This window comes from Myxozyma melibiosi, assembly GCF_037950935.1.
Source record: "Myxozyma melibiosi strain Phaff 52-87 chromosome Unknown BZA70scaffold_2, whole genome shotgun sequence".
Classification (NCBI taxonomy): domain Eukaryota; kingdom Fungi; phylum Ascomycota; class Lipomycetes; order Lipomycetales; family Lipomycetaceae; genus Myxozyma; species Myxozyma melibiosi.
The window spans coordinates 716,170-737,933 of record NW_027042916.1 but is presented as its reverse complement, the minus strand read 5'-3'; the positions used below and the strand labels follow the sequence as shown (position 1 = coordinate 737,933).

Genomic DNA, 21,764 nt, shown 5'->3' with positions numbered 1-21,764 from the left:
GCGGTTGTGACACGGCTGAGAAGACAGAAGTGGGTTGATCATTCATGTATTTGGAAATCAGATAGCCATCCGAGATTTGTGACGTTTCAGCCGGGATGGCAGATGTAGGACAGAGAAGACCATGCTGGATGCGGGAGTACGGGACGGGGCCATGCTCGACTCGGGAAGATAGATGGGATACCTAAGCAGACACCGAGCGCGTTGTTGAACTGATGATGAACTAGTACGTGCGGGAGATATGGCGTGGACTGAACCGGCAATTGTTATTGCGTCGGTTTTGTAGACCGTGTACTCTAGGTATGCTCATACGGTTGGAGATTTGATAAGAATTGCGGCTATCCTGCCCAGTCAGTAAAAATCAAGAGTTTGCAAAAGATGAGAAAATAAAGAGATGTAAAGAGATGAAGGTGATACTTTGATACTGCCTTCATCTATCATAGATGAGATCATAAAAAAGCAGATGTGAAATAGCAATCAATCAAAAAAAAAAACAAATAGGATGCTCATCAAAACAAGAAACGACAAAAATTGGCGCAAGTCAAGACATAAGAACCGACGCGCAGCCACGATTAGATGAAGAGAATGAGGAGTATAAGCAGGGACCTTTTTATTTCGTGGCCGGGTAGCTTTGCCGCGAGCCGAGTTCGTCGTAGCGTTGGGAGGTTTGGCCATTGAGTTTTGTAGTTAGGGGAGATGTTTACTGACGGCGGCGGTGAGCGGTAAACCCTAGTTAGTCAAGTAAAAGACATTCCTGGGGAAAAGGACAGACAAAGCAGACAACAACTGAAGAATTAAGCATAAGACAGATCAATGGAATCTCGAGGGCAGCTGATTGTTGTCAAAACTCGAGTCATCCACGTACTCGACTTTCCTTAACGCGGCCCGTACGCACCTTGTAGTTTATAAGGGGGACAGGGCATTCGCATACGCCCGGTCCATTCTTCCTTCCGGTCCCGACATAGACCACGAAGGAAAAGGGGGGGAAGAACATGCCGATTCAAAAGCTCGAGTTCAATCTCGGGTTTCTGCCTGGAATGTGCATATCTCAGGAACCTGAAGAATAAGGACTTGAATAACGAATATAGTGCCCGTTGATTGCGCGCACAGGCAGTTGGGGCAGGCTTGATCAGCGGTAATCTACGCTTCGTGGGGTCCTCAGCCAATCCACTCGGGCGACAAGGATCTGAGCATCACAAGTGTATCTAGCTGCCGTTTAAAGTGGCTGCTAGGGCTGTACCGTATACCGCCCAGTTCGGTATCAGCGCGTACTTCAATCTAATGACAACAAACCAGGTCAAATTGCTTGGTCTTTCTCTATTTCTAATTTTCCCAGGGCACGTTCTCTCTATCCTTCCCACTTTGACCTAGCTTAGTTCGGAAGTCATCCAAATAAAGCCACAAAGCTCAATCTAAGCGTACTCTCGCTCTTGAAACTGAAAACGATAAAAAAGATAGGGAATGAAGAAAGCAATGACTGAAGAAAAATATCGAGCTGTATCTGCGTGAATAACGAGATAATATGGTCGCAGTATCTCAGTCACTCGAAAAGCAGTGTTCAACAATGACAATCATGTTGAAATAGGAAATTAGTATTAATGTACAATATACACTCCAAAGTCTTGTTTCATATAATACACGGAGAATCACCACCCAAAACGCCCAGACTTTGCCTTCCGAGCCCCCCTCGGAATCGTCAAGTAACAAATTCACAATGCAAAGACGCGGTATCCGAGAGCGGACTGTGCTGTTGGTTGCAAGACTCGTACCACCCTATCCTCACGGCTCCGGCTATCGACGCGACACGCTTTGCGCTACACTAAGTCCATATAGCTGTCAAAAGCGTACATCCTTTGTAGAGACTGTTGCTGTTGTTGTTGTTGATGCTGTTGTTGTTGTTGTTGATGATGATGTTGTTGTTGATGATGTTGCTGCTGCTGCTGCTGCTGTTGTTGTGGCGGTTGTTGCTGCTGCTGTTGTAAATCCCCAGAACTCATATCGATGCTCAAATACTCTGGTACCAACGCCAACGGCATAGGCACGTACTGCGGCATCCCTGGATCGTACATCGCCTCGCTCGACATCTCTCTCGTTCCCGCGCCCTGCGCTCCAAACACCTCGTTGATCAGCCGTGCGTTGTAACTCTCAAACTCGCGCCGGACCGCATGCGTGATATCCATCTCATGCACGGCTGGTTGCAAGTTGTCGAGACCGCCTGCGCCTGGCGCGTGGCCGGTCGGTGGCTGTGGCTGCGGCTGCGGTTGAGGTTGGTTGGAAATTCCTTGTTGTGGAATTCCAGAATAGACGGATGGAGGTTGTTGCTCCTTTTGCTGTGGTCCGGCCGGCATGTTTGAATATAGATCCGGGGGGTGACCGGATGCAGTCGTGCGCGTACTGCTCATGAAGTACAGACCCGAAAAACTGTTGACGTCAAAGGGTATATTCCGCATCAGTTGCTCGACCTCTTCTCCAGCCTGCGGAATCTGCTGATTTGTGCTTTCCTGCTGCTCGCTCTGTCTCTCTATATGATTCAAAATCGCCGAAAATCTATCCAAAACCTCCGCGCACTGCGATCCAAAAGCCCACTGCAGCGCTCCAGCCAGCAAATTTGCCTTCGCCGTCTCGAGCGCGCTCATCACCGCACGAGTCGAGTACAGCCGGATGTTGTACCGTTCGCAGGCAAAGTGCGCCCAGAGCAGCGTCAACGCGGCCGTGAATACACCCCGGAGAGCAATGAACGTCGCCTGGAAGTGCGAGAACGAGCGGCTGAGATGCGCGTAGAGCTCGATCGTCGCGTACGCGCTGTTTGCGCATACAACCGCCGCCGACGGCGACGGCACTGGAAACGCGGGCGAGGAGCGGTAGAGCAGCATCAGGTGCTCGTAATGCTCAATCTCGAGCCTCATCCGCGTGCGCTCGGGGTTGATTGTGATCCGCGGGATCGCGGCCTTCCAGTCGTCCAGCGCCTGGTGCAGTTGGTCGAGAACCGACATGTCGCCGCCGCCTGTCGCGGGCGCGGCGCTGTCTTCCGAGCTGTTCTTGGGTGTGTCGATCGCGATCAGGATCTTGCCTGTCAGCAGGCGAAGCTTGACTAGATGCAGCGCAATCGGCATATCGGACAGCACAGGTTCGTCGCTGCTGTCGGCTTCAGGACTGGGGTCCTGAGCCAGATCGAGGAAAAACTGCACGTCAATGTCGCGATCCTGCAGCGTCAACGGACGGCCGAGCACGGTTGCCAAAATACGGTCGAGGGAATATGCGACCCAGAAAACGCGCTTTCGGATCTCCTGGTTGATCAAGTTAAGGTTGTCGCACGATGACTGACGATGGAGACCAAGTGCAACGGCCATGCGCATCGCATTGCCAAGACAAAGCCACGAAGATGAACCCTTAGGATCATAGAATGAGTAAACTGTGAACAGAAGCAATGTACGTATGGAGCGGATATTGTCGCGGAACAGTCCAAAATCCACACATCGAACCGCGTGGTTGAAGTATAACCGCTGCTTGTCGCGCTGGCCAAGTGCTGCTGCGCCAATCGCGCAAGTTAGAAAGCAGACCATCCGCCATGAGGGAAGAGATCTGACCGAAGCGCCCATGACATTAGGCTCATACGAGTTCCGGAGATAGATCAGGTAAGTTGGGGGAGTCAGGATGGGGAAGTGTATCAGCTCTTCAAACGCGGCGACAGATAGCGTCATTGCTTCCTCGAAAGAAGGATAAAAGTCATCGTTGATGACAGTACGTAGGACCGCATCATGAGGTTTGTTTGCGTTTTCTTCGGTCTTGATCTTCGGCGGCATGGTGCTCGTAGGTTTGAAAGGCGGCGTGGGCGCCAGTGGCGACGAATGTATCGGCACCGTCGTCGTTGGATGGTTCTCCGGTAATGTAAGACCACTGGACGCACCTGTCCCTGGACTAGCAACAAAGTCTGTGCTGGCGTCGTCGGTAGGCGACTTCATATAGCTTCCTCGTAGTTCGGCCGCGGTAGGAGTCGACGGCCGGTCGATGCCAAATTCCCGGAGGATCAGGTTCAGATTAGTTGCGATAGCAAGACCAGACGATGGTCCGATGTACCTTGGCTCTGCTGGCGCGTCTATCGCCGTCGAGCTGTGCTCGGCAGCGGTGCCGAGCGACAAAAACCCGACATGCGCAGCGAGCTCGTCCATAGTCTCCATCGGGTTCCGGAAGGCCTCGTAGTAGTAATGCGCAGGACCGACGCGGTACTCTTCTATCGGGGGAGACGTCCGTATTGGTTGCCCGCCGCTGGTGCTGGTTGACTGCTGCTGCTGTGTTTGTGAGAAACTATCGTCCTGCGGATGCGTTCGTCGGGTACTGAATTGCAGAGGTGTGTTTGTGGCCACCTCGGTGATGTCCATGTCTGGGAAGCTTTTAGAGATAGCCTGTTCAAGCCAAGAAAGACGCTCTTCGAGAGCAGAAACGTAGCCTCGGGGAAATAGCACGGCGCCCGAGCGATTCGAAGCGTATTGGCAGCGCACCGATGCTTTTACACAGGCAGAGCACTCTGGGTATTTACCATCACACTGCAGAAAAACAAACAGCCGCCACAGATCAGCAACAGCTCTTAAAGATCCACTAATAACTAAAAAAAAATAGAAATCACTTGATCACTCACTTTTGTCCGGCGGCGATGACAGCGCTCGCAGGCTTGTATGGTTCGTCGCACACCGGGCGAACGCGACGAAGTTGGGGTGTCAGGACTATTGGTATTGACCACGCCACTACCAGTTCCGTTGCTCTTCAACGACGACTGAGTCGAGCTGGCGCTACCGCTGCTCGTAGGCGCTACCCGAAAGACGTGGATCTGGTCGCGGACGTCTGCCCCCAGCGAGCGCGAGACGGCACTCGGGGAGGAGGAGCGAAAGACGCTGGTCGAGAAGGTCGGGCCGGCGTACATCTGCTGCGCATACGGATCCTGGTCGGCCGCTTCAGAGGACCCCGACGAGGCCGGCTGGTCGGGGGTTGTGGATGAGGATATGGGGTGCATTTCGCTCCGTGGGGTGCTCTCGGTCGAGAGAGTCGACAATCAAGATTGCCTATCTTTTTCATCTCTGCGCGCAGCTCTCCCAAAACCCAAAAAGCCGCACGCCACAACACAATAGTCATTATCCCGCCTGCTAACTAAGTTAACTAATCTGGGACATTATCTACTTCCAAGCAAATTTATGAAATGTCGTAAATGTTTAATAGAAGAACCGCGTCTTGGCTTTGTTGTTGCTATTACTCCCGCCTCTAATCATCGCCCCACAGATTAAAATCGAAATATGCCCGCGGCCACTCCAACCACGGCTCCCAGTCTCTTCCCAAGATCTTACAAATCATCCGCACGTCATTCTTCACCCTCAGATCCTGCCACCAAACTTTTGTAAAACTCATGACCGCCAGATAATGCACGTAGATCGCGAGCGGCACCAGCTCGTGGTTCTTCAGCTTCTGGATGAACTCGTCCGAGCACACGAACGGCCACGTCATGATATACCGAATCAGACCCGCGCCGAGCTCCACAAACTCGGTATCGTTGAACGTAATCAGCTGCTCGAGCACGCGAATCGGGCGCTCGCACATATACGTCAGCTCTCGTTGATTGAGCTCGGTCGCGCGCTTGTCAATCAGGTTGGAGAGGTACAGCAGCGAGCGCTCGCCGACGGGCAGGAAGTGGATGTGCGGGTTCCAATGCAGCGAGGTGTGTCCTTCGTTCATATTGTCGGACTCGATCACCACCGCTTTGATACCCAGCAGAAGCGGCAGCCAGCGGTCGAGCGAGACCGCCCGGTTGTTTGAGTACTCGCCGACTTCGACGTACGCGAACGCGTCGACAGAGACTAGAGCGCCGGCGATGATGAGTGCTTCGAGCATCGTCGGTGTTTTCTCCGTCACATCGCTGACAATGTTGTTTCGGAACGACTCAATCGCGCGGTGGCGGTAATAGACCGCAATGTTCTCGTACGAGATGTCGTTTCGAAGATACTGCAGATGCGTAGCCGATAGCGCGAGGATCGAGTACATCATGAAATCAAACTCGCACGCCATCGCAGGCACTTCGTGCGTCCACATATAAACCGAGCGCGGGTTGAAATTGTTTGAGAGAGACTTTGAGGTGTTGAGAATATAGTTTGTCAAGAGCGCCAACTGCTGCGTCGCGATCGCGTTGCCAAACGGCTGGCCGAGAACGGTGTGAGGCGACGGGATCGCAGTCAGGTTTGGCGCCTCGCCGTTTGCGTTTCGTGGTGCGCCCGTGTTTGAGGCGGCGTCGAACGCGGGCGGAGTCGAGAATGTCGTGGCCGACGAGCGCGCAGAGAGGCCGGCTGCAAAGGAGGAGTTTGGCGTGACGCCGCCGGCGAAGAAGCGGGTTGCTAGGCCGGGAAGGACGCCTGGGACAGGGATCGAGATTGGGATCTGCGGCGGGCGTTGGTACTGTGGGGGTGGTGCATTGGAAGTCGAAGATAAAGAAGAAGAAGGAAGGGAGGTGTCGGCAGTGGTCGCGGCCGCAGTAGCGGCTGCTGAGGTGGCTTGCGACGAGATGAACTGGTTGTGCATATGAGAAGGAACAGGAGACGCGTGCACAATGACAGGCGACGAGGTCACTGAACTCCTCCCGCTCGCTCCGCCTCCAGCACCGGCTCCTCCACCTCTGCTACCAGGAGTACCGCCAGACGCAAACGAGCAGGTCACATTATGGCGAACACAGTTGCGGCACTGCGGACGCGTCTCGTCGCATTTAATCTTGCGGCGCTTGCATATCAGGCACCCGTTGCGAGACTTGACGTGCGAGCGACGGCCAATTGACGAGCTGGCCTGATTAAGCAGGTTCTCGATCGCAGCAGCCTGACGCGCGCGGGCGGCGTCGCCGCCGGGGTTGAGGTTCTCGTTGTTGCTGCTGCTGCTGCTGCCGCCTTGGGAGGATTCGCTCGGCTGGTGGTGCAAGTGCTGGCTGTATAAATCTTTGCTGTCGGGGGGTTTGCTGTCGATGTCATTGTCGTTGCTGTTTCCGTCCAGACTCTCGTCATCTTCAGAGGTCTCCGGTTCGGACTGGGAGCCGTTGCCGTCTTCGAGCACCACGCGTTTGCGCTTCGCGCGATTGTCCTTCATCGCGGTCGGATTAGGAGCAGGGACGACCGGGGCGCGGGTGTCTGAGAGCACGGAAGCAGGCTTTGAGAGCGGGTTATTCGCGGCCGTGAAGCCGTTCTCGGGCGTAACGGGCATATACTCCACGAACGTGCTGGGGGTCGACGGAACTTGATCGAGCAGGGCGACGATGGCGCGGAGGAGATGTTTTTGGGCGCAGCGAGCTCGGAATCTGACACGAGAAATCACCCGAGCCGGATACGAGTACGGATGACTAAGCGAGGGCTTTGTGTGTTGCAGATATGCCATATTCGGATCATTGTCGGAGTTAGAGACGGACTTATGATAACGGGGAGTGGGAACCTAATCGCAACCTTCCCCGGATTTGATTGTGAATAGAGATGGTTTGATCAGCCCATATGATTTGATCAGTTGTTGTGTAAAAGATATCTTGCTGCTCGAGCAATCTATAGTCAATCCTCTTATCCACCCTCAGATCCGCCTACAGAGTCACCGGCGTCAGCGGCTTCCCGCTCTCCAGAAAGCTCCTGATGTTCCCCAGCACGAGCTTTTCTCCAAACTTGACCGTTCCCACCGAAAACCCCCCATAATGCGGCTGGATCGTGACCCTGTCGCTCTTTCTAAAGTACTCGTTGATATTGGGCTCGGTGGCAAACACGTCGAGGCCCGCGCGACTGATCTTGCCGCTCTCGAGCGCACGGATGAGCGCCTCCTCGTCGACGATCGCGCCTCGGGCGGTGTTGACGAAATAGCTGCCGTCTTTCATCAGCGCAAACTCGCGGTCAGAAATCATGTTTTTTGTTTCCGGCGTCAGCGGGCAGTTGATTGAGAGCACGTCGCACTTCTTGAGCAGCTCATCCAGCGAGCTGTAGTACTTTGCTCCAAGCTTCTCCTCCACATCGGCCGGGAGCTGTCTCCGGTTATAGTACGCGATATCCATGTCAAACACTTTCAGTTTGCGGGCAACTTCGCGTCCAATGTCGCCCATGCCGACGATACCCAAGACTTTACCCTGCGGATCGTCCATCAGACCCAGCCCGTCCCGCCAGCGTCCTTCGCGTGCTGTTTTTTCCGCCAGTGTCGTTCCGCGCAACGCTGCGAGCACGAGGAAAACATGCATGTCCGCCGTACCTATTGTCGGTGTTCCCGGCGTGTTTGTGTATAACGCGCCGTGGCTCGTAATCCACTTGACGTCGACGGCGTCGTAGCCCGCGCCGCCGCCGGCGAACATGGGGCATGGCATGACAGGCGCCAGGAGATCTTCGTCGAAGGGCCGGTAGTGCGTCCAGCCAAATAGCCAAAAACATGCGTCGTAGGGAGTGGGTGAGGCCTTGCATACCGACGCAATTGCGGATTTTGTGGCTTCGCGGGTGGTGGGGAGGACGTAGTCGACGTCGTAGTTGGCTTCGAGGTAGGCCATCTCTGAGAGGGCGAAGCGCGGTTTGCCGATTGCCAGGATGCGACGTCGGACGGACATTGCGTCAAGGAGTTATCAAAAAAGTGTAGAATGTGTAGAAGGAGTAGGAGAAGGAGAACAAAGAAGACCAGGCAGAACAGTTGGAGATGTTTGCACCGCTATCGTTGGCTCGTTAGCTGCAGGTGGTTCCTTAATTCCGAGGCGACGCGCACATCAACAAACCCGCTGCACGAAGCACAGCAGGCGTCCGCAGCGCATTGCTCGACGCGCAGACACATACACCCGGTCTGCACTTCAGCTCTTCGTTTCACCATTGACACCTCCACAAAGCCTCGTCCTGCCGCCCTCAACTCTCTGCGCGTTCCCTATATCCGATGGAGACAGTCAGCCAGCGCACCCTTGCCCTGGGTGTGGACCACGGCCGCCTCGATTAGGGCGCGAGCGAGAGCAATTTGATCTCCCAATTTGTGACCAAAAGACACGAGCAAACAGAGCGAGCAGCAGCAGCAGCACTCGTCGCGAACAGATCTCTCGCGGGAACGCCCTCTTCTCCTCCTCAAGGCGCGCGGTGATTCTGGAGCAGCCCACGAGCGATGGCCGACCGCGACCCGTCTCGGCAGCTCGCGCCGTCGAGCAACCTGAGGAGCGACGGCAGCAGCAACACCATAAGGCAACCGATCTACATCCCGCCTGGACCCTTTACGCCTCTGCAGGTCTCCAAGAGCGTGAGTTGCGCCAGTCAAGTGCGCTGTGCATCTGTGCGTGTTCTTACTGTATTCTCTGTTCTCTAGACAATCACCTTGCCCTCGATTGCTGCGTATATGCCCTCACCACCTCCGCCCCCGCCTCACCATCACCAGCTACAGCCGTCGTCGGGGTACATCTCCTACTCGATCCCGACCCCGAACTCGATCTCTTCTCCGGGGAGCGCAGACACGCCGACTCCGACCAGTACTTCTCGTCTTCTTTCCTCGGCATCGGCATCGCCTCAGGTATCGCTGCAACCACAACCACCACCACCTCCTCCTCCTCCACCGCAGTCGATATCGTCACAGCATCCACATCCTCCGACCTCGGCACAATACCAACAATCTGCGCAGGCCGTGCAAACAATACCCACGTCGCTGCCTGCGAAGAGGGAGGCGGACTCGAACCTACAGCTGCCGCAGAGTAAAAAGAAAACCCATTTCAAGTCGCGTACCGGCTGCTTTGTGTGCAAGCGACGCAAGATCAAGGTCTGTTTCTACATGATTTTCTTTTAATTATAAACTGCTGACTGACTGGCTGTGTAGTGCGACGAAGCCCGGCCTCGATGTAAGAACTGCACAAAACACGGAGCAAGCTGTAAGTACGCCGACGACGACAACAGGTCAGCGTCACCTAGCAACGACCTTGGCTACGCAGGTGCCGATGTCTCGTCCGCCAGTCTTCTCGCGTCGCTCCCGATCCCACTTTTCAACGCCCCCGACGACCCCTCGAGTGTGCCGACTGCACAGGCAGAGCTAAACATGCAGCATCTCTCGCTGATGGTCCACTTCTTTGCGCGCGTGCTTCCCCAGCTAACGCGGTTCCAGAACCCCAAGAACCGCGAGATGTGGATGCACGAGGCACCTGCGTCGGCGTGCAGGTTCCCGTTCCTGATGTACGCCAACCTCGCGATCGTGTGCTCGCACATCATCGTCACTGCGACGTGTCCGCCGATCCTGGCAGACGGCGAGACCGAGTCACCTGAAGATCGAAATCACCGGCGCAGCGCGCGCAGACACTACGAGACGCTGTGCGCATACTACCGCCAGCGCGCGTTTGAGCTCTTCCGCACAGCGATCTCGGGGGACACAAATGACCTCGAGCTACTACGCGCGGCGCTGTTTGCTTCAGTCATTCTCTCGCTCGACGGCTTCTCGTACCCGGAAGGCAGCAGCGTGCTGTCTGATCTGGAAGAAGACTCGGCCAATGGAGACAAGAAGGGCGCACGCGGCCGGGTTGTTGATGCCCGAGAGCAGAAGATTGTGTCGATTGATCTCTGGCTGCCGCTGCATTTCGGCATTGGCGCGTTCTTGAGGGAGTTCACATCCAGAGGCATATCGCACAGTGAGATTCACGAGTCGTGGCAGATGAATTGGGATATTTTGCCTCTTGGAAAACCGTACTTCAAGTACCTGAACACGCTGATCGAGCAGCAGTACGATGCCGCGACTGTCGAGGATTGCAAGCAAGCAATTAATATCCTCGAGCGCATCCTGACGCTCCAGATGAGCGCCGAGGCCGCGCTGAACACGCCAAACCCGTCATCTGCCGCGACCGAGAACTGGATCGTGATGACGACGGGCGGGTCGATTGGCAGATACCTGCTCGCGTGGCCGTACAAATGTCCGCCGAGTTACCTACAGCGGCTGCGCGAGCACGACATCCCCAGCTTGATTGTCTATCTACATTTCCTGAGCATCATGCGCGTCACGCTCTGTCCGCAGAATTGGTGGGCGATGGTGACCACGCGGCAGGACATTCTGGCGATCGTGGCCGCCCTGCCGGGTGTCTTTGGCGACGGCGGCGGGAGTGGTAGTAGTGGTGGTGGTGGTTCGCACGGGCGAGAGCGGTGGAAGGAATGGTATGAATGGCCGAAGGCGCACTTGGATTTTGATATTTGTATGGAAGTAGGATGATTTATTGTTTTTTTGGGGGTTTTCATTTTCCTTTCTGTCTTGATCTTTGGTTTGTATACTACTTTGTGCTCTGTACATATCGCCTACTTTGCAGAATATCTATCACCATCTTGGATACAAATCTCCCGAAACAGACAGCCCTCCCAAATCAGTATTGCTGTACCCTACAGTCAAAGTGTAGGGTTCGTGAACTCTAAGCACAAAACGCAGTCACGCTTAAGATTTGACTGGGACCTTTGCTGGGACGCAGCGAGGCCGAAAACCCTCACCCAAATCAAGGTTTGGACGGTCGAAAGCGCAGCGCTGGAATCGAGTTGCTCTTGTTTGGATATCTCGCAGTACACTACTCCACAGCAACAATGGGTAAGTAGACCTGATTATTGCATAGGAGTGCTTAAGGAAGAAGAGAAGATCAAGGATTTGTTGCTGACTGTTTTTGTTCTCTAGTTAACATTCCCAAGACTCGACGAACATACTGCAAGGGCAAGGAGTGCCACAAGCACACTCAGCACAAGGTCACCCAGTACAAGGTACGGCGCGCTCATATTTGCACGAGACGGGATCAGGATTGCAGGAGATTTGAAAGAGTGGTTTATTGACTGTTTGGTTGTTTGTATAGGCTGGCAAGGCTTCGCTGTACGCCCAGGGAAAGCGCAGATACGATCGTAAGCAGAGAGGTTATGGTGGTCAGACCAAGCAGGTTTTCCACAAGAAGGTGCGTTATACTCATTATTCAGAAGATTAGGAAGAGTTCGGTTTCTAATCAGTGTTTTCACATCTACAGGCCAAGACTACCAAGAAGGTCGTCCTCCGCCTCGAGTGCACCGTCTGCAAGACCAAGGCCCAGCTCCCGTTGAAGCGATGCAAGCACTTCGAGCTCGGTGGTGACAAGAAGCAGAAGGGACAGGCTCTCCAGTTCTAAGCGCTTTACCTCGCTTTCCGTTCTCTCCTTTTCAACATCCAGCACGAAAAAAAAAGCTCAATCCTCTTTCTTTTCTCAGTATTATATCCATTTTCTTATTTGTTATGTCTTGGCTTTGATCACCTTCAGCACAAACGCGATTTATTTCCCGACGGTATCTCGATTTAGGAACCGGGATTGTTGGTCAGCGGGCAAAATGTACAGATAGAAAGATAATAATTATGAACGAGATTAAAAAAAGACACTATTTACATACAGCCAGCGAAAAGAGCAGTTTCTCCCAAACCTAAGCAAACCGACGCCATTGATACGTAAGAGATACACAGTATTTATTTTGAAACCCCGTACAAGTAATTACATTGAACACAAATGACCTTATTAAATGATCTCTCACCGCGTCTCCGCCAACGCCTCGATGCTCAGAAAGTCATCGCCAACCTCGCACGCTACCGAAGACGATTCGTCAGCGACCGTGGATGCAACTGCCGATGCCGTAACAGCACTACTACTGCTGCTACTGCTGTCGCGCGCGTTATCAAGAGCAGCTGATGAGGCGGCAGTAGATAAATTCTGACTGGTTCCGTCGTTGTCGTCGTGATCGAAAACCGGACTGCGATCGCGATCTCCAAGACCGTCCGTCAAGCTCCGCCTATGCATCGAGCCCTGGATTATCCTGCGTAGTGTGGACGAGGATGATGAAGAGGCAGGAGCAGAGGATGTAGATTCATTAAAAAGCGGAGGGGATCCTCTCATTCTGCGCAAAGGCGGCTCATTAGAACCACTGGGGTCCGTAGATGCCGGTCGTGGAAAGATCAACGGGTGCTCCTCAGATCTGGGAACCTGCGGAGCTGCTAGCGAGCCACTACGAGACGCGGCACCAAGACGAAAGAGCCTATGCCGATGCCGCGAAGCCGACGACGAGTTTGGCAAAAGCGTGCCTGAGTACGTATCCGCCAGATCGACCGCCGAGCGCTGCTGCCGTTCTCTCTCGCGCTCGGTCTCCGATCCTTCGCTCTCATCTCGCCGGTCAGGGTTTGTCGGGTCGACCTGTAGACTCCGTAGCAGTAGTCGACGGGCTTGTAGTTCCAGATGTGTGTTCTGGTCGCGCAATTGGCGCTCCGAGCGTACTTCCAAGAGTCTCCACAGCTCGCTCTCGTGCTCGTGCTCCTCGGGCTGCTGCTCGGTTGGTTGTGAGGAGGAGGAGGGCTGCTGCTGAGAGTGTAGTCGTTCACGCACTTCCTGCCTTCGCGCGGCCATTAGCAGTCGTAACCCGCGCTCGTGCTCGTTTTCTTCGGCTGCCGCTGCGGATGTCGACGTTGCAGCGTTATCACCGTTTGACAGGTTGAGCATGCTATTCTGATGTACCCGTAAGAATCGCGAGCGCTGGCGGCGCAGGTATTGGCGACGCAGACCGTCTGTGTGCTGCGCGGAAGGTAAAGAGAGATGTGATGAGGAGGAGGAGGGACCGGGTGCGGACGAGTCCGAGGTCGCGAGAGAGGATGAAAGTGTTGATGTGAGCGATGACGAGGGGAGCTGGGGCGGAGACTGCGAGCGATGGGGGTGGAAGGGCGGGAGAGGTATTCGTCGGCGGCGACGGCGCTGGAGGGCTGAATCGCGCGTGGATGCGAGTACTGATGCGTGACGAGATGAGGTGGAGGAGGTAGAGGAGTAGCGGTTGTTGAACAGGGTTAGGAAGGATTCGCTTGAGGATGGCTGCGACGAGGAGGAGGGAGTGCTGGGAAAGTCATGGGCGTCATCGTCTGGCATGGTATGACCATGGTCTGTCTCGCCACGGTCGTCGTTTGTCAACGGACCGTCGTCTAATAATCTCGGCACGTAGTATCTGTACCAAGCGCTAGGAACAAGCGATGAGGACGCCGAGTCGTCGTCAACATCACGTCGTGACCGTGGCTCTAGTCTTTCGAGTGCGGAGTTGATATCGTAGCGCGACCGTCTTCTTGAAGAGAGGGCGTCGTCGTCCATGTTGACGTCGTCGTTGTCTGCTTCGTCCTCGTCGTCCTCGTCGCCGTCTTCGTCGGGGAAATGCAGAAAGCTGAGCATGCTGCGACGGTTGATGCTGCTGGCCAAACGAGAGCCTTCGGTTTCGGGCTCGGCATGACGGGGAGAGGAAGGTGAGGAAGCTGCGGAGAGAAACTCGAACGGGTCAGGATCAACTTCGGCAGCGGCAGCGACAGCGGCAGCAGCAGATTCAGGCTGCGAGTCGCGCGTACGCCAAGTGCTGTGGATGTGGTCTGCAGAGGAAGAAGTGAAGGAGGAGGAGGAGGAGGAGGAGGAGATGCCGTGGGTCTCTATGAAGCGGCGGACAGAGCCTGCGGGGAGGATACTGCGCTGGCGCGGCCGCTCGATGCGGGAGCCGAGCTCGCGGCGGCGACATTTGAAGGGGTCGCGGGAGAGCACGGGCTCATAGGGCTGGGGAGAAGGAGAGCGCCATAGAGGGAGGCCCATTGCGCATTACGTGAAGAGGAGGAGGAGGAGGGAAGAGGTGATGGTGTTGCCCGCGAGAGAGGCTGGCTGGTGGATATCTGGGTGGGAGAAGAGAAGAGGACGATGGCCAGCAAGGGTATGTTAGTCATGGCAAAGTAATATAATGTGTAAATGCTGAGTCAGTGTCATGAGTAAGCAATGACATAACAAATTAAAACTGTAAATGCGGGCGATGCAGGCAGGCGCAGAGGACCCGTGAAGGCTGCAAAGGGGCTGAGATGCGATGGGAGCACTTGGAAGAGGCGCAGTAGGAAACAGAGAGAGAAGAGGTATTAGATGAATATATAGACAAGTACATAGACAATAAAATACACAACAACAACGAAACACACACAAAACAACGCGTAGACACCAAAAATACCCAACTCAATCTGCTCTCCGAAGCAACAACGCGTGGCGCACGCGTCGAACAAGGTTTTAAGGGTCAGGGCCTCTTTTGGCTCTGGTTCTCCTTCGCTCGAAACCACTTTCGGTTGATTCTCTTCACCACTTCTTCTCTTTCTCTTCTATATCTGTTCTTCTCATCAGCTATTCTCTTCATTATCTATTCTTCTTCTTCCTCTACTGCTTTTTATTCACCAGCACACCCCAACACACACACACACACACACACACATCCATGCTCTCCTTCATATCCTCCTTCTTCTCCTCCTCCTCATCCTCCTCCTCCGCCCCCTCCCGCCTCGTCCCTACCCCCTCCTCCGTCGCCCTCGACGCAAACCCCTACGGCACCTCCACCCGACCCGTCTACTCCCCCGGAATGCGCACTCTCTCCGCTGCCTCCATCCCCGCCGCCTCCCCTTCCCCCTCCGCACACCACACCATCCAGCTCCAGGACTTTTCCGACGGCGCCCCTCCCGCTCCCCCCGTCTCCCTCTCGTGGGCCCGCATCTCCCGCTGGGCTGAGAAAAACTACCCCGAGCTCTCTGACAACATCGGCGACCCCACCCACCCATCTGACCTCGCCGTCCTCGAGCGTGCTATCGACTGCTCCCTCCCTGCCGACGTGCGCGCCTCGTTCCTCGAACACGACGGCCAGCAGGAAGGCGGCAAGCCCTGCGGTCTCATCTACGGAAACGCCATTCTCAACACCGACGAGGTCGTCACCACCTGGGAAACCTGGCGCGTCATCGCCTCCACCCTCGACGGCAACAACACGCTGCAGCAGCAGCTCTCCGACGACGGCCTCCCCGGCCCTTCGTCGCGTCAACCACCGTCCGCGTCCCCTTCGCGATCCGCGACCTCTGGAATCGGTCCCCAAACATCCGTTCCTGCTCGCGCCATCCAGCCCGTGTTTGCCTGCACAGGCTGGCTTCCGCTCGCCAAGGATTTCTGCGGAAACTACATCGGCGTCGATCTCGCCCCCGGCCCGGCCGGCCACTGGGGCCAGGTCATCCTCTACGGCCGCGAGTTTGATCGCAAGTACGTCGTCGCGCGCTCGTGGGGCCACTTCCTTGCCATGCTTGCCGATGATTTCGAAGAAGGCCGATGGTCTGTCGACGAGGATTCGGAAGAGATCTGGTACGTGTCCAACGGCCGCATGCACTCCTACATTGACGTTCTCAAGCGCCGCGTCGAGCGCGCGGTCGCATACTCGCAGCGCAAACAGAGCAAGGCTCCTGCTGCCACCGCATCGTCCCCCATGTCCAAGAGCTTGAGCGCAGACTCGCATCCTAGCCGGAGATCAAAGCCCGCGCCGCTCAGTCTGCACGCGCCATCTGCGGGCGGCAGAGTCCCTGGCCTGACGTCCTCGTCCGAGTCCAACCTGCTTGCCGACCCGACCGTTCAGCAACCTGTCTCGCCTGGCGTTGTCTCTGCTCGTTTGCCGCGGATACCGAAGCGCGCTGCTGTTGCGGGTTCGCTGCCTGATGATAAAAACCTGACAGATGACTCTGAGGCATCGACTTCATCTACCCTGTCCACCGCCGACACCACAGTCACCGTCCCCGTCAAGTCTGAAGAGCCATCAACCGCCGCAGAAAGTTTACAAGAGGAAGACGTGTCGACACCGACTGTCGAGCAAAACAAGCAGCTAGCCACAAGTTCGGACTAGATACCGCCGCTGCATGACGCGAGTCTCTTTTTTTTTTATTTCCATTTTATATCCATTTCTATTTTTTCACAATCAGCAGTGATAGCTTGGGGATAGCTTGAGTGGTTTTTGTACTATTTGTAATCTGTTTTGCCTGCGTTTATGTTCTTGTATCGTTTTGCTCACATGTTAGTCCTTGCTGTTATCGCGTTTTGTCATCTTTTTCTTCTTGTCTTTTTTTTCATTTTATCGGGTATTCATCTTGTTCCATCTCTCTCCTTGCTTTCACTTTTCTATATACCTTTCCCCCCTTTGTCCTATAAAGCTCATATCAACGCACCGCCAATAGAGGTTTTCTTTTCTTCTTATTCTTTTATTATTCTGCGCATGAAGCTTTCTGATACCGTTTGTCTTCTTCCTTTGTATTTATTTCCGCGCGCTCTTATTATTTTCTAGTATTTGATGGGTGTTTTGTTAAAATTTTTGTACTTTAATTTTATTTTACCTATCTACATCTTTTCCCCATGCGTAGACAGTCGTAACCTGATATAAACAAATTTTGAGAACGAGGGTGCGGCCTACCGCCACAGCAGCGCTCTATAATTCCACCTCCACGGCGGCGACAACGGTCTGACTCCACCATACAGTCTCGGAAACACGTCTTCGAAAAAGAAGTAGACATGTCCGACCGCGATACCGAGCAGATCGCCCATCGGCAGCGCGTTATTGAGCACGAGCGAGAAGCCAAAGAGGAGCCAGGGCAGGTACGGCGCGGAGAAGACGAAGAGGCCGAGGAAGGAGAGCCGGACGGCGGGGTTGCGGCGGGCCCAGATGTAGACTAGGCTGAAGCTGAGGGGGGAGCCGAGGAAGAGGAGGGAGGCGAAGGGGGAGAGGAGGAGGAGGGAGATGGAGGAGTAGAGCAGGAGCCAGAGGAAGTCGAATGTGTTGTTGCGGAAGAAGGTTTCTTCCAGCATGCGAGAGTATCGGGACATGAAGAAGATGTGGAATACAAAGTCAAGCGACAACGGACCGAAATATAAAAACGTCGTAACAAATCGCCAATACTACACAATCCACCAGTTAGCTTCACGATCCTCCAACTTCCCCTTGCACTTTGTCTTGTCTGCAAGTAAGAAAAATAAAGGACACACACACCTGCTGCTTCCCAACCGCGGTACTAAACGAGAAATACAGCTGATAAGGCGACAACACGTCGCACTGCACCAGCACCGACGTCAGGACCGATAACGTAGTCCAGTACCGAGTCACGGGCGGAACTTCAAAGAACCACGCTTCGAGCGGGATCACGTTGTCCATCTCTGTTTTCTTCTTTCTGCAGATTCTCTCTTTTTTTGTTTTCTGATTCGTGATGTATTTGGTTCAGACTCAATCGCTCGCGCAGAAGAGAAAGCGATCGTGGTCGCGGTCTTGATCTCTCGAGTAAACGCTTGGGAGAATCGCAAACGTGTTCAATCAACCACCTCTTCTTTCCAACCAAACAAATCAGAAATCTCAAAATTCCCTGAACCCACAAAATAAATCTCAATCAACGATGTTCTCTACCCAGATCAAACAACCGTAGTCTCTCGATCTGCTTCGCGCTTGAATGTGGAGCAACAGAGGTTTTAGTTTAGTTGGAACCAAAGTCCGCTGCTTCCCCGAGGTTGGTTTTAGATTTGTGTGCGGCTACAAGTCCCAATCGCGCTCGTCCCGATTATTTTTAATCTGTTCTTAATCTGTTCTTCGCTTTGCGACTTGCTTGAATGCGTTGTTGATGTACTCTTACGAATGTAAAGAAAGTAGGAGAAAAGATGTTAAAAGAATTAGATCACTTCAATTAAGAAAAAAAACAGAAAACCCTCAATAAAATACACAGACAGCATAGTTTCGCTCAGAAGAAACCAATTAATAAATTCACTCGAAACAAAAGAAAACAATAAACGAATAGAAAGAATTACGTCACATGAAAATGAGAAAGAACAATAAACCCAAAAAGAAGGAGAAAGAAAACAAGACAGAATGAAGGAAAAAATACACGCATTAAGAAATAGAATCGCATCTTACACCCTTTTTTTCTCCATCCACAATAACAATTATTTTAGCACGTCGTCCCCTTCTAATAATAACAGACAACACTCTCTCAAGCCACACTATTGATCAACCTACGCTCGACTTCAGCCTGCGGGATCTCGTTGCTGTCGCTCATTAATCCCAGCCATCTTCTGGCCATGAAGAAAGCCACGCAGACAATGCAGGCGATAACACCGACGATTCCAAAGAACCAGCCAAAGGTATCTGCGCCTTCGCCCGGAACATGGACGTTCATGCCAAACAGACCGGTGATCAAGTTGAGCGGAACGAGAATCGTTCCGAGCAAGGTGACTTTGGACAGCATGTTTGTGACGCGGTTGTTGGCATGGAAGGACTCCACCTGCAGCTGCGCGAGGTAATTCGCATGCGACCGAGACAGAATCTTTTCGTACGCAGACAAGTTCTGGTACATAGTCACGATATGGTCCTGGATATCGCCCAAGTAAAGACCGATCTCGCCCTTGGGTGCGACGTCCCACTGCTCGTTGCAGCGCTTGGCAAACATCTTGATGACGTCTGCCTTACCCGAAAGCAAACGCATCAATGTCATGACCTTCTTTCTCGCCTCGCCAATCCGCTTCAGCATGTTTCCAAAGTCAGACTCGCGCGCGACAAACACGGCGTCCTCGATCCCGTCGGCCTCTTGCTCGATCTCGTGAATCACAGGCGCAAAGCCGTCAGTGATGTCATCGATCAACGCATAGCAGATCCAGTCCGCAGAGACGGTGACGTAGTCACGCAGTTGACGGATGCGGCGTCTCACGTTCGCAGTGTGGTCGAACGGCGAGAAATGGAACGACAGGATTCCATCGCGGAAGACAATCATGTACATGTTGAGCGGCTCGAGGAATTCCTCGCTGTGCTTCTCATGCTCAAACGTGCGGAAACAGACAAAGTAGTAGGACTTGAACAGTTCTACCTTCTCTCTGGTCTCCTGCACTCTGATATCCTCAGTAGTCAACGGATGGATTCCAAACGTTTTCGCAAGCATCTTCATCTCGGCGTCTGTAGGATCAAGGCAGTCAAGCCACCATGTTCCATTGCGGCGATCAAACAAGTCGGCAAACGTCTGCTCCGGCGCAGTCAAAAGACAAACTTCAGGAGCATGAATAGTCTCCTCAGACTCGGAGCAAAACAGACTGAAGCGATCTTCGGCATTCGCAAGCTGCGCAGCCACCTCAGGAGGCAACGTGCGACTCTTGAGGATCTCGACTTGCTCCGCCACAAATCCACCTTTCTCATCCGAAGAAGTGGATCCAGAAGAGAGCACAGCCGTGGTCGACGAAGACGACGCGACGCCCGCGCCACGATGGATATCTCCGGCAGCGCCCAACATTTCGGTATTAGCCGGCCGTCCACCATCAGAGAAAGTCATCCGGCGACCAACAACACCGAGGTCGTTATCAGCATGGCGCTTGAGCGACGGGAACCACTGCTCAAGTCTCTGGCTGGCCGCGAACTCTTCGATCTCATCGAAATCAATACCGTTGATCCGCTGGTGCTCCAGCTGCATCGGGAAACAAACATCCTCCTCCGTCTCGTCCTCAGAATTCACGCGCGAGCGGGCCTCTGAATCCGAGCTGCAGATCGAACCTGCAGCAGCTGCAGCAGCAGCGCCACCGGTCTGCGCCTCCTTCTCGCGAGGAATGCTCTTTGTGCTGTCCACCGACGGGCGATGAGGGGCCGTAGGACTAGCGAGATGAGCCTCGTTTCCTGTCGGAGTATCAAGAGCAAAAGTAGGTCGACGAGTGTTGACGTACTCGTTTGACGTACGACGCTGGCGTCGCGTACGGCCGGCGCCACCAGAGGCGTTGACCGAGATGTTGGACTGGTGACGATGCAAACCAGCCGGAGAAGAGAAATCGAACCGGTTAGATTCCTCAACTCGAGCAGCTGGTCCGTTGGCATCGACGATGACGGGAGCAGCACGGAGAGAGGACAGCCTGCGTCTCAGAGGGGCTGGCCCCTCGTCTTCAGCCTCGGCATCGTAGTCGTTATCGAGGATAGCCGATTCAGCAGAGAAGGAGTTGATCCGAGATCGCACAGTACGACCACCAGATCCAGAGGTTCCGGTCGTGGCAAAGATAGGCGCAGAAGGTAGACCGTCGGAGGTAGTGCTGCCAGAGAAGGAGGCACCGCGCACAGGCAACGAATCGGGCTGGTTGCGGTGATCGTACAGCTCGCTGGCAGACTGAACGGGAGACGGGGAGTTGGGGCGAGAAGGATCCATGATCTGCAGGAATAACAATGAAGTCAGTACTACAAATTCACTCATCACCCAAAAAAGATATCCAGGCCGAAGTAAAATCAATATCGCGCACTACTTACTCGATAAGCCAACTAGCCCAGACTAACGAATAAAGATAAGACGAATGTAATCACAGGGGAATATCCGGTAGCACCCGGACAACAGGAGATCTAGAGCAGCCAGAATGAAAAGTGGTCTGCGCAAGAACGCGTAGATATGGACGTGGGGGTCAAGAAAAGGAAAAGCGGCGATCAGATAGCCAGTGCAGGAATGACTATTGCTTCGATCCAGGGAGAAAGCAAGTACGATTTCAGTAGCTTGCCAGACTGTGAGTATAATAAACCAGCGCCGGAGATGTTAAACCCAACGCCAATAATCGAGAGAAAGATATGCAACAAGGAGCAGATAGCTGAAGAAGCTGGGACGGCGATGAACTAGCAGCAGAGTAGGGCAGTTATGGCGGCTTCTTTGACGCTTCGCAGAAGCGGAGGCGGCGAAGAGATAGTAGATAGGTTGCCAGATTGGGTAGCTTGTAGACGCAGGCAGTACGGGTAGAGTACGCCAACTTGGAGGAGGATGGGGGATCAGGAAGGAGACGAAGGAAGGGAAGAAATCGAGGTGAGTGAAGGAGCAGAAATTTGAAGAGGCAAAAACCGCGCTGCCGCAAGGCGCTCAAGCCACACGCCGCAAATGCCGCTTTCATCGCTACTTTGGCTCCTTATCCCTGGTTAGTAAGCATAATATAGATTACTTACTAATCACGACTGCTTGTTCTGGTAATA

At 54.0% G+C, this 21,764-nt stretch overlaps 9 protein-coding genes across 9 annotated transcripts; 3 read left to right on the top strand and 6 right to left on the bottom strand.

The window, feature by feature from the left end:
* Positions 1-1,811: 1,811 nt before the first annotated feature.
* BZA70DRAFT_266184 (fungal-specific transcription factor domain-containing protein) lies at positions 1,812-5,005 on the bottom strand (the record flags this gene model as incomplete). The annotated part of the gene is made up of 2 exons (XM_064911009.1): positions 1,812-4,541; positions 4,634-5,005. The coding sequence occupies 2 exons, from the start codon at positions 5,003-5,005 to the stop codon at positions 1,812-1,814; spliced, it is 3,102 nt and encodes a 1,033-aa protein (XP_064769806.1).
* Positions 5,006-5,056: 51 nt separating this feature from the next.
* BZA70DRAFT_275035 (uncharacterized protein) lies at positions 5,057-7,308 on the bottom strand. Its single transcript, XM_064912079.1, has one exon. The coding sequence runs from the start codon at positions 7,219-7,221 to the stop codon at positions 5,251-5,253; it is 1,971 nt and encodes a 656-aa protein (XP_064769805.1). The 5' UTR covers positions 7,222-7,308; the 3' UTR covers positions 5,057-5,250.
* Positions 7,309-7,349: 41 nt separating this feature from the next.
* BZA70DRAFT_275034 (D-isomer specific 2-hydroxyacid dehydrogenase) lies at positions 7,350-8,887 on the bottom strand. Its single transcript, XM_064912078.1, has one exon. The coding sequence runs from the start codon at positions 8,579-8,581 to the stop codon at positions 7,586-7,588; it is 996 nt and encodes a 331-aa protein (XP_064769804.1). The 5' UTR covers positions 8,582-8,887; the 3' UTR covers positions 7,350-7,585.
* A 93-nt stretch (positions 8,888-8,980) lies between these two features.
* Positions 8,981-11,442, top strand: BZA70DRAFT_113786 (uncharacterized protein). Its single transcript, XM_064909440.1, has 3 exons — positions 8,981-9,246; positions 9,313-9,756; positions 9,814-11,442. The coding sequence occupies exons 1-3, from the start codon at positions 9,115-9,117 to the stop codon at positions 11,182-11,184; spliced, it is 1,947 nt and encodes a 648-aa protein (XP_064769803.1). The 5' UTR covers positions 8,981-9,114; the 3' UTR covers positions 11,185-11,442.
* On the top strand, positions 11,403-12,354 carry BZA70DRAFT_275031 (zinc-binding ribosomal protein). The gene is made up of 4 exons (XM_064912077.1): positions 11,403-11,547; positions 11,632-11,714; positions 11,804-11,899; positions 11,969-12,354. The coding sequence occupies exons 1-4, from the start codon at positions 11,544-11,546 to the stop codon at positions 12,104-12,106; spliced, it is 321 nt and encodes a 106-aa protein (XP_064769802.1). The 5' UTR covers positions 11,403-11,543; the 3' UTR covers positions 12,107-12,354.
* On the bottom strand, positions 12,355-14,687 carry BZA70DRAFT_275029 (uncharacterized protein). Its single transcript, XM_064912076.1, has one exon. The coding sequence runs from the start codon at positions 14,570-14,572 to the stop codon at positions 12,497-12,499; it is 2,076 nt and encodes a 691-aa protein (XP_064769801.1). The 5' UTR covers positions 14,573-14,687; the 3' UTR covers positions 12,355-12,496.
* Positions 14,688-15,028: 341 nt separating this feature from the next.
* BZA70DRAFT_275028 (uncharacterized protein) lies at positions 15,029-16,981 on the top strand. The gene has a single exon (XM_064912075.1). The coding sequence runs from the start codon at positions 15,231-15,233 to the stop codon at positions 16,662-16,664; it is 1,434 nt and encodes a 477-aa protein (XP_064769800.1). The 5' UTR covers positions 15,029-15,230; the 3' UTR covers positions 16,665-16,981.
* A 138-nt stretch (positions 16,982-17,119) lies between these two features.
* On the bottom strand, positions 17,120-18,421 carry BZA70DRAFT_255412 (Derlin). Its single transcript, XM_064910780.1, has 2 exons — positions 17,799-18,421; positions 17,120-17,707 (listed from the first exon to the last, which is right to left on the bottom strand). Exons 1-2 carry the CDS (start codon positions 17,958-17,960, stop codon positions 17,222-17,224), a joined length of 648 nt encoding a protein of 215 aa, XP_064769799.1. The 5' UTR covers positions 17,961-18,421; the 3' UTR covers positions 17,120-17,221.
* Positions 18,422-18,432: 11 nt separating this feature from the next.
* On the bottom strand, positions 18,433-21,247 carry BZA70DRAFT_113738 (uncharacterized protein). Its single transcript, XM_064909439.1, has 2 exons — positions 21,063-21,247; positions 18,433-20,967 (listed from the first exon to the last, which is right to left on the bottom strand). The coding sequence occupies exon 2, from the start codon at positions 20,962-20,964 to the stop codon at positions 18,784-18,786; it is 2,181 nt and encodes a 726-aa protein (XP_064769798.1). The 5' UTR covers positions 20,965-20,967; positions 21,063-21,247; the 3' UTR covers positions 18,433-18,783.
* Positions 21,248-21,764: the final 517 nt, after the last annotated feature.

Coding starts and splice junctions, on each gene's coding strand:
- BZA70DRAFT_275031 (XM_064912077.1), top strand. Junction 11,715..11,803: donor ACAAGGTCACCCAGTACAAG/GTACGGCGCGCT, acceptor TTGTTTGTATAG/GCTGGCAAGGCTTCGCTGTA. Junction 11,900..11,968: donor AGCAGGTTTTCCACAAGAAG/GTGCGTTATACT, acceptor TCACATCTACAG/GCCAAGACTACCAAGAAGGT.
- BZA70DRAFT_275035 (XM_064912079.1), bottom strand. CDS start 7,221: ATGCCCGTTACGCCCGAGAACGGCTTCACGGCCGCGAATAACCCGCTC.
- BZA70DRAFT_275034 (XM_064912078.1), bottom strand. CDS start 8,581: ATGTCCGTCCGACGTCGCATCCTGGCAATCGGCAAACCGCGCTTCGCC.
- BZA70DRAFT_113738 (XM_064909439.1), bottom strand. CDS start 20,964: ATGGATCCTTCTCGCCCCAACTCCCCGTCTCCCGTTCAGTCTGCCAGC.
- BZA70DRAFT_255412 (XM_064910780.1), bottom strand. CDS start 17,960: ATGGACAACGTGATCCCGCTCGAAGCGTGGTTCTTTGAAGTTCCGCCC. Junction 17,708..17,798: donor CCGCGGTTGGGAAGCAGCAG/GTGTGTGTGTCC, acceptor TGGATTGTGTAG/TATTGGCGATTTGTTACGAC.
- BZA70DRAFT_275029 (XM_064912076.1), bottom strand. CDS start 14,572: ATGGGCCTCCCTCTATGGCGCTCTCCTTCTCCCCAGCCCTATGAGCCC.
- BZA70DRAFT_113786 (XM_064909440.1), top strand. CDS start 9,115: ATGGCCGACCGCGACCCGTCTCGGCAGCTCGCGCCGTCGAGCAACCTG. Junction 9,247..9,312: donor CTCTGCAGGTCTCCAAGAGC/GTGAGTTGCGCC, acceptor TCTGTTCTCTAG/ACAATCACCTTGCCCTCGAT. Junction 9,757..9,813: donor GCAAGCGACGCAAGATCAAG/GTCTGTTTCTAC, acceptor CTGGCTGTGTAG/TGCGACGAAGCCCGGCCTCG.
- BZA70DRAFT_275028 (XM_064912075.1), top strand. CDS start 15,231: ATGCTCTCCTTCATATCCTCCTTCTTCTCCTCCTCCTCATCCTCCTCC.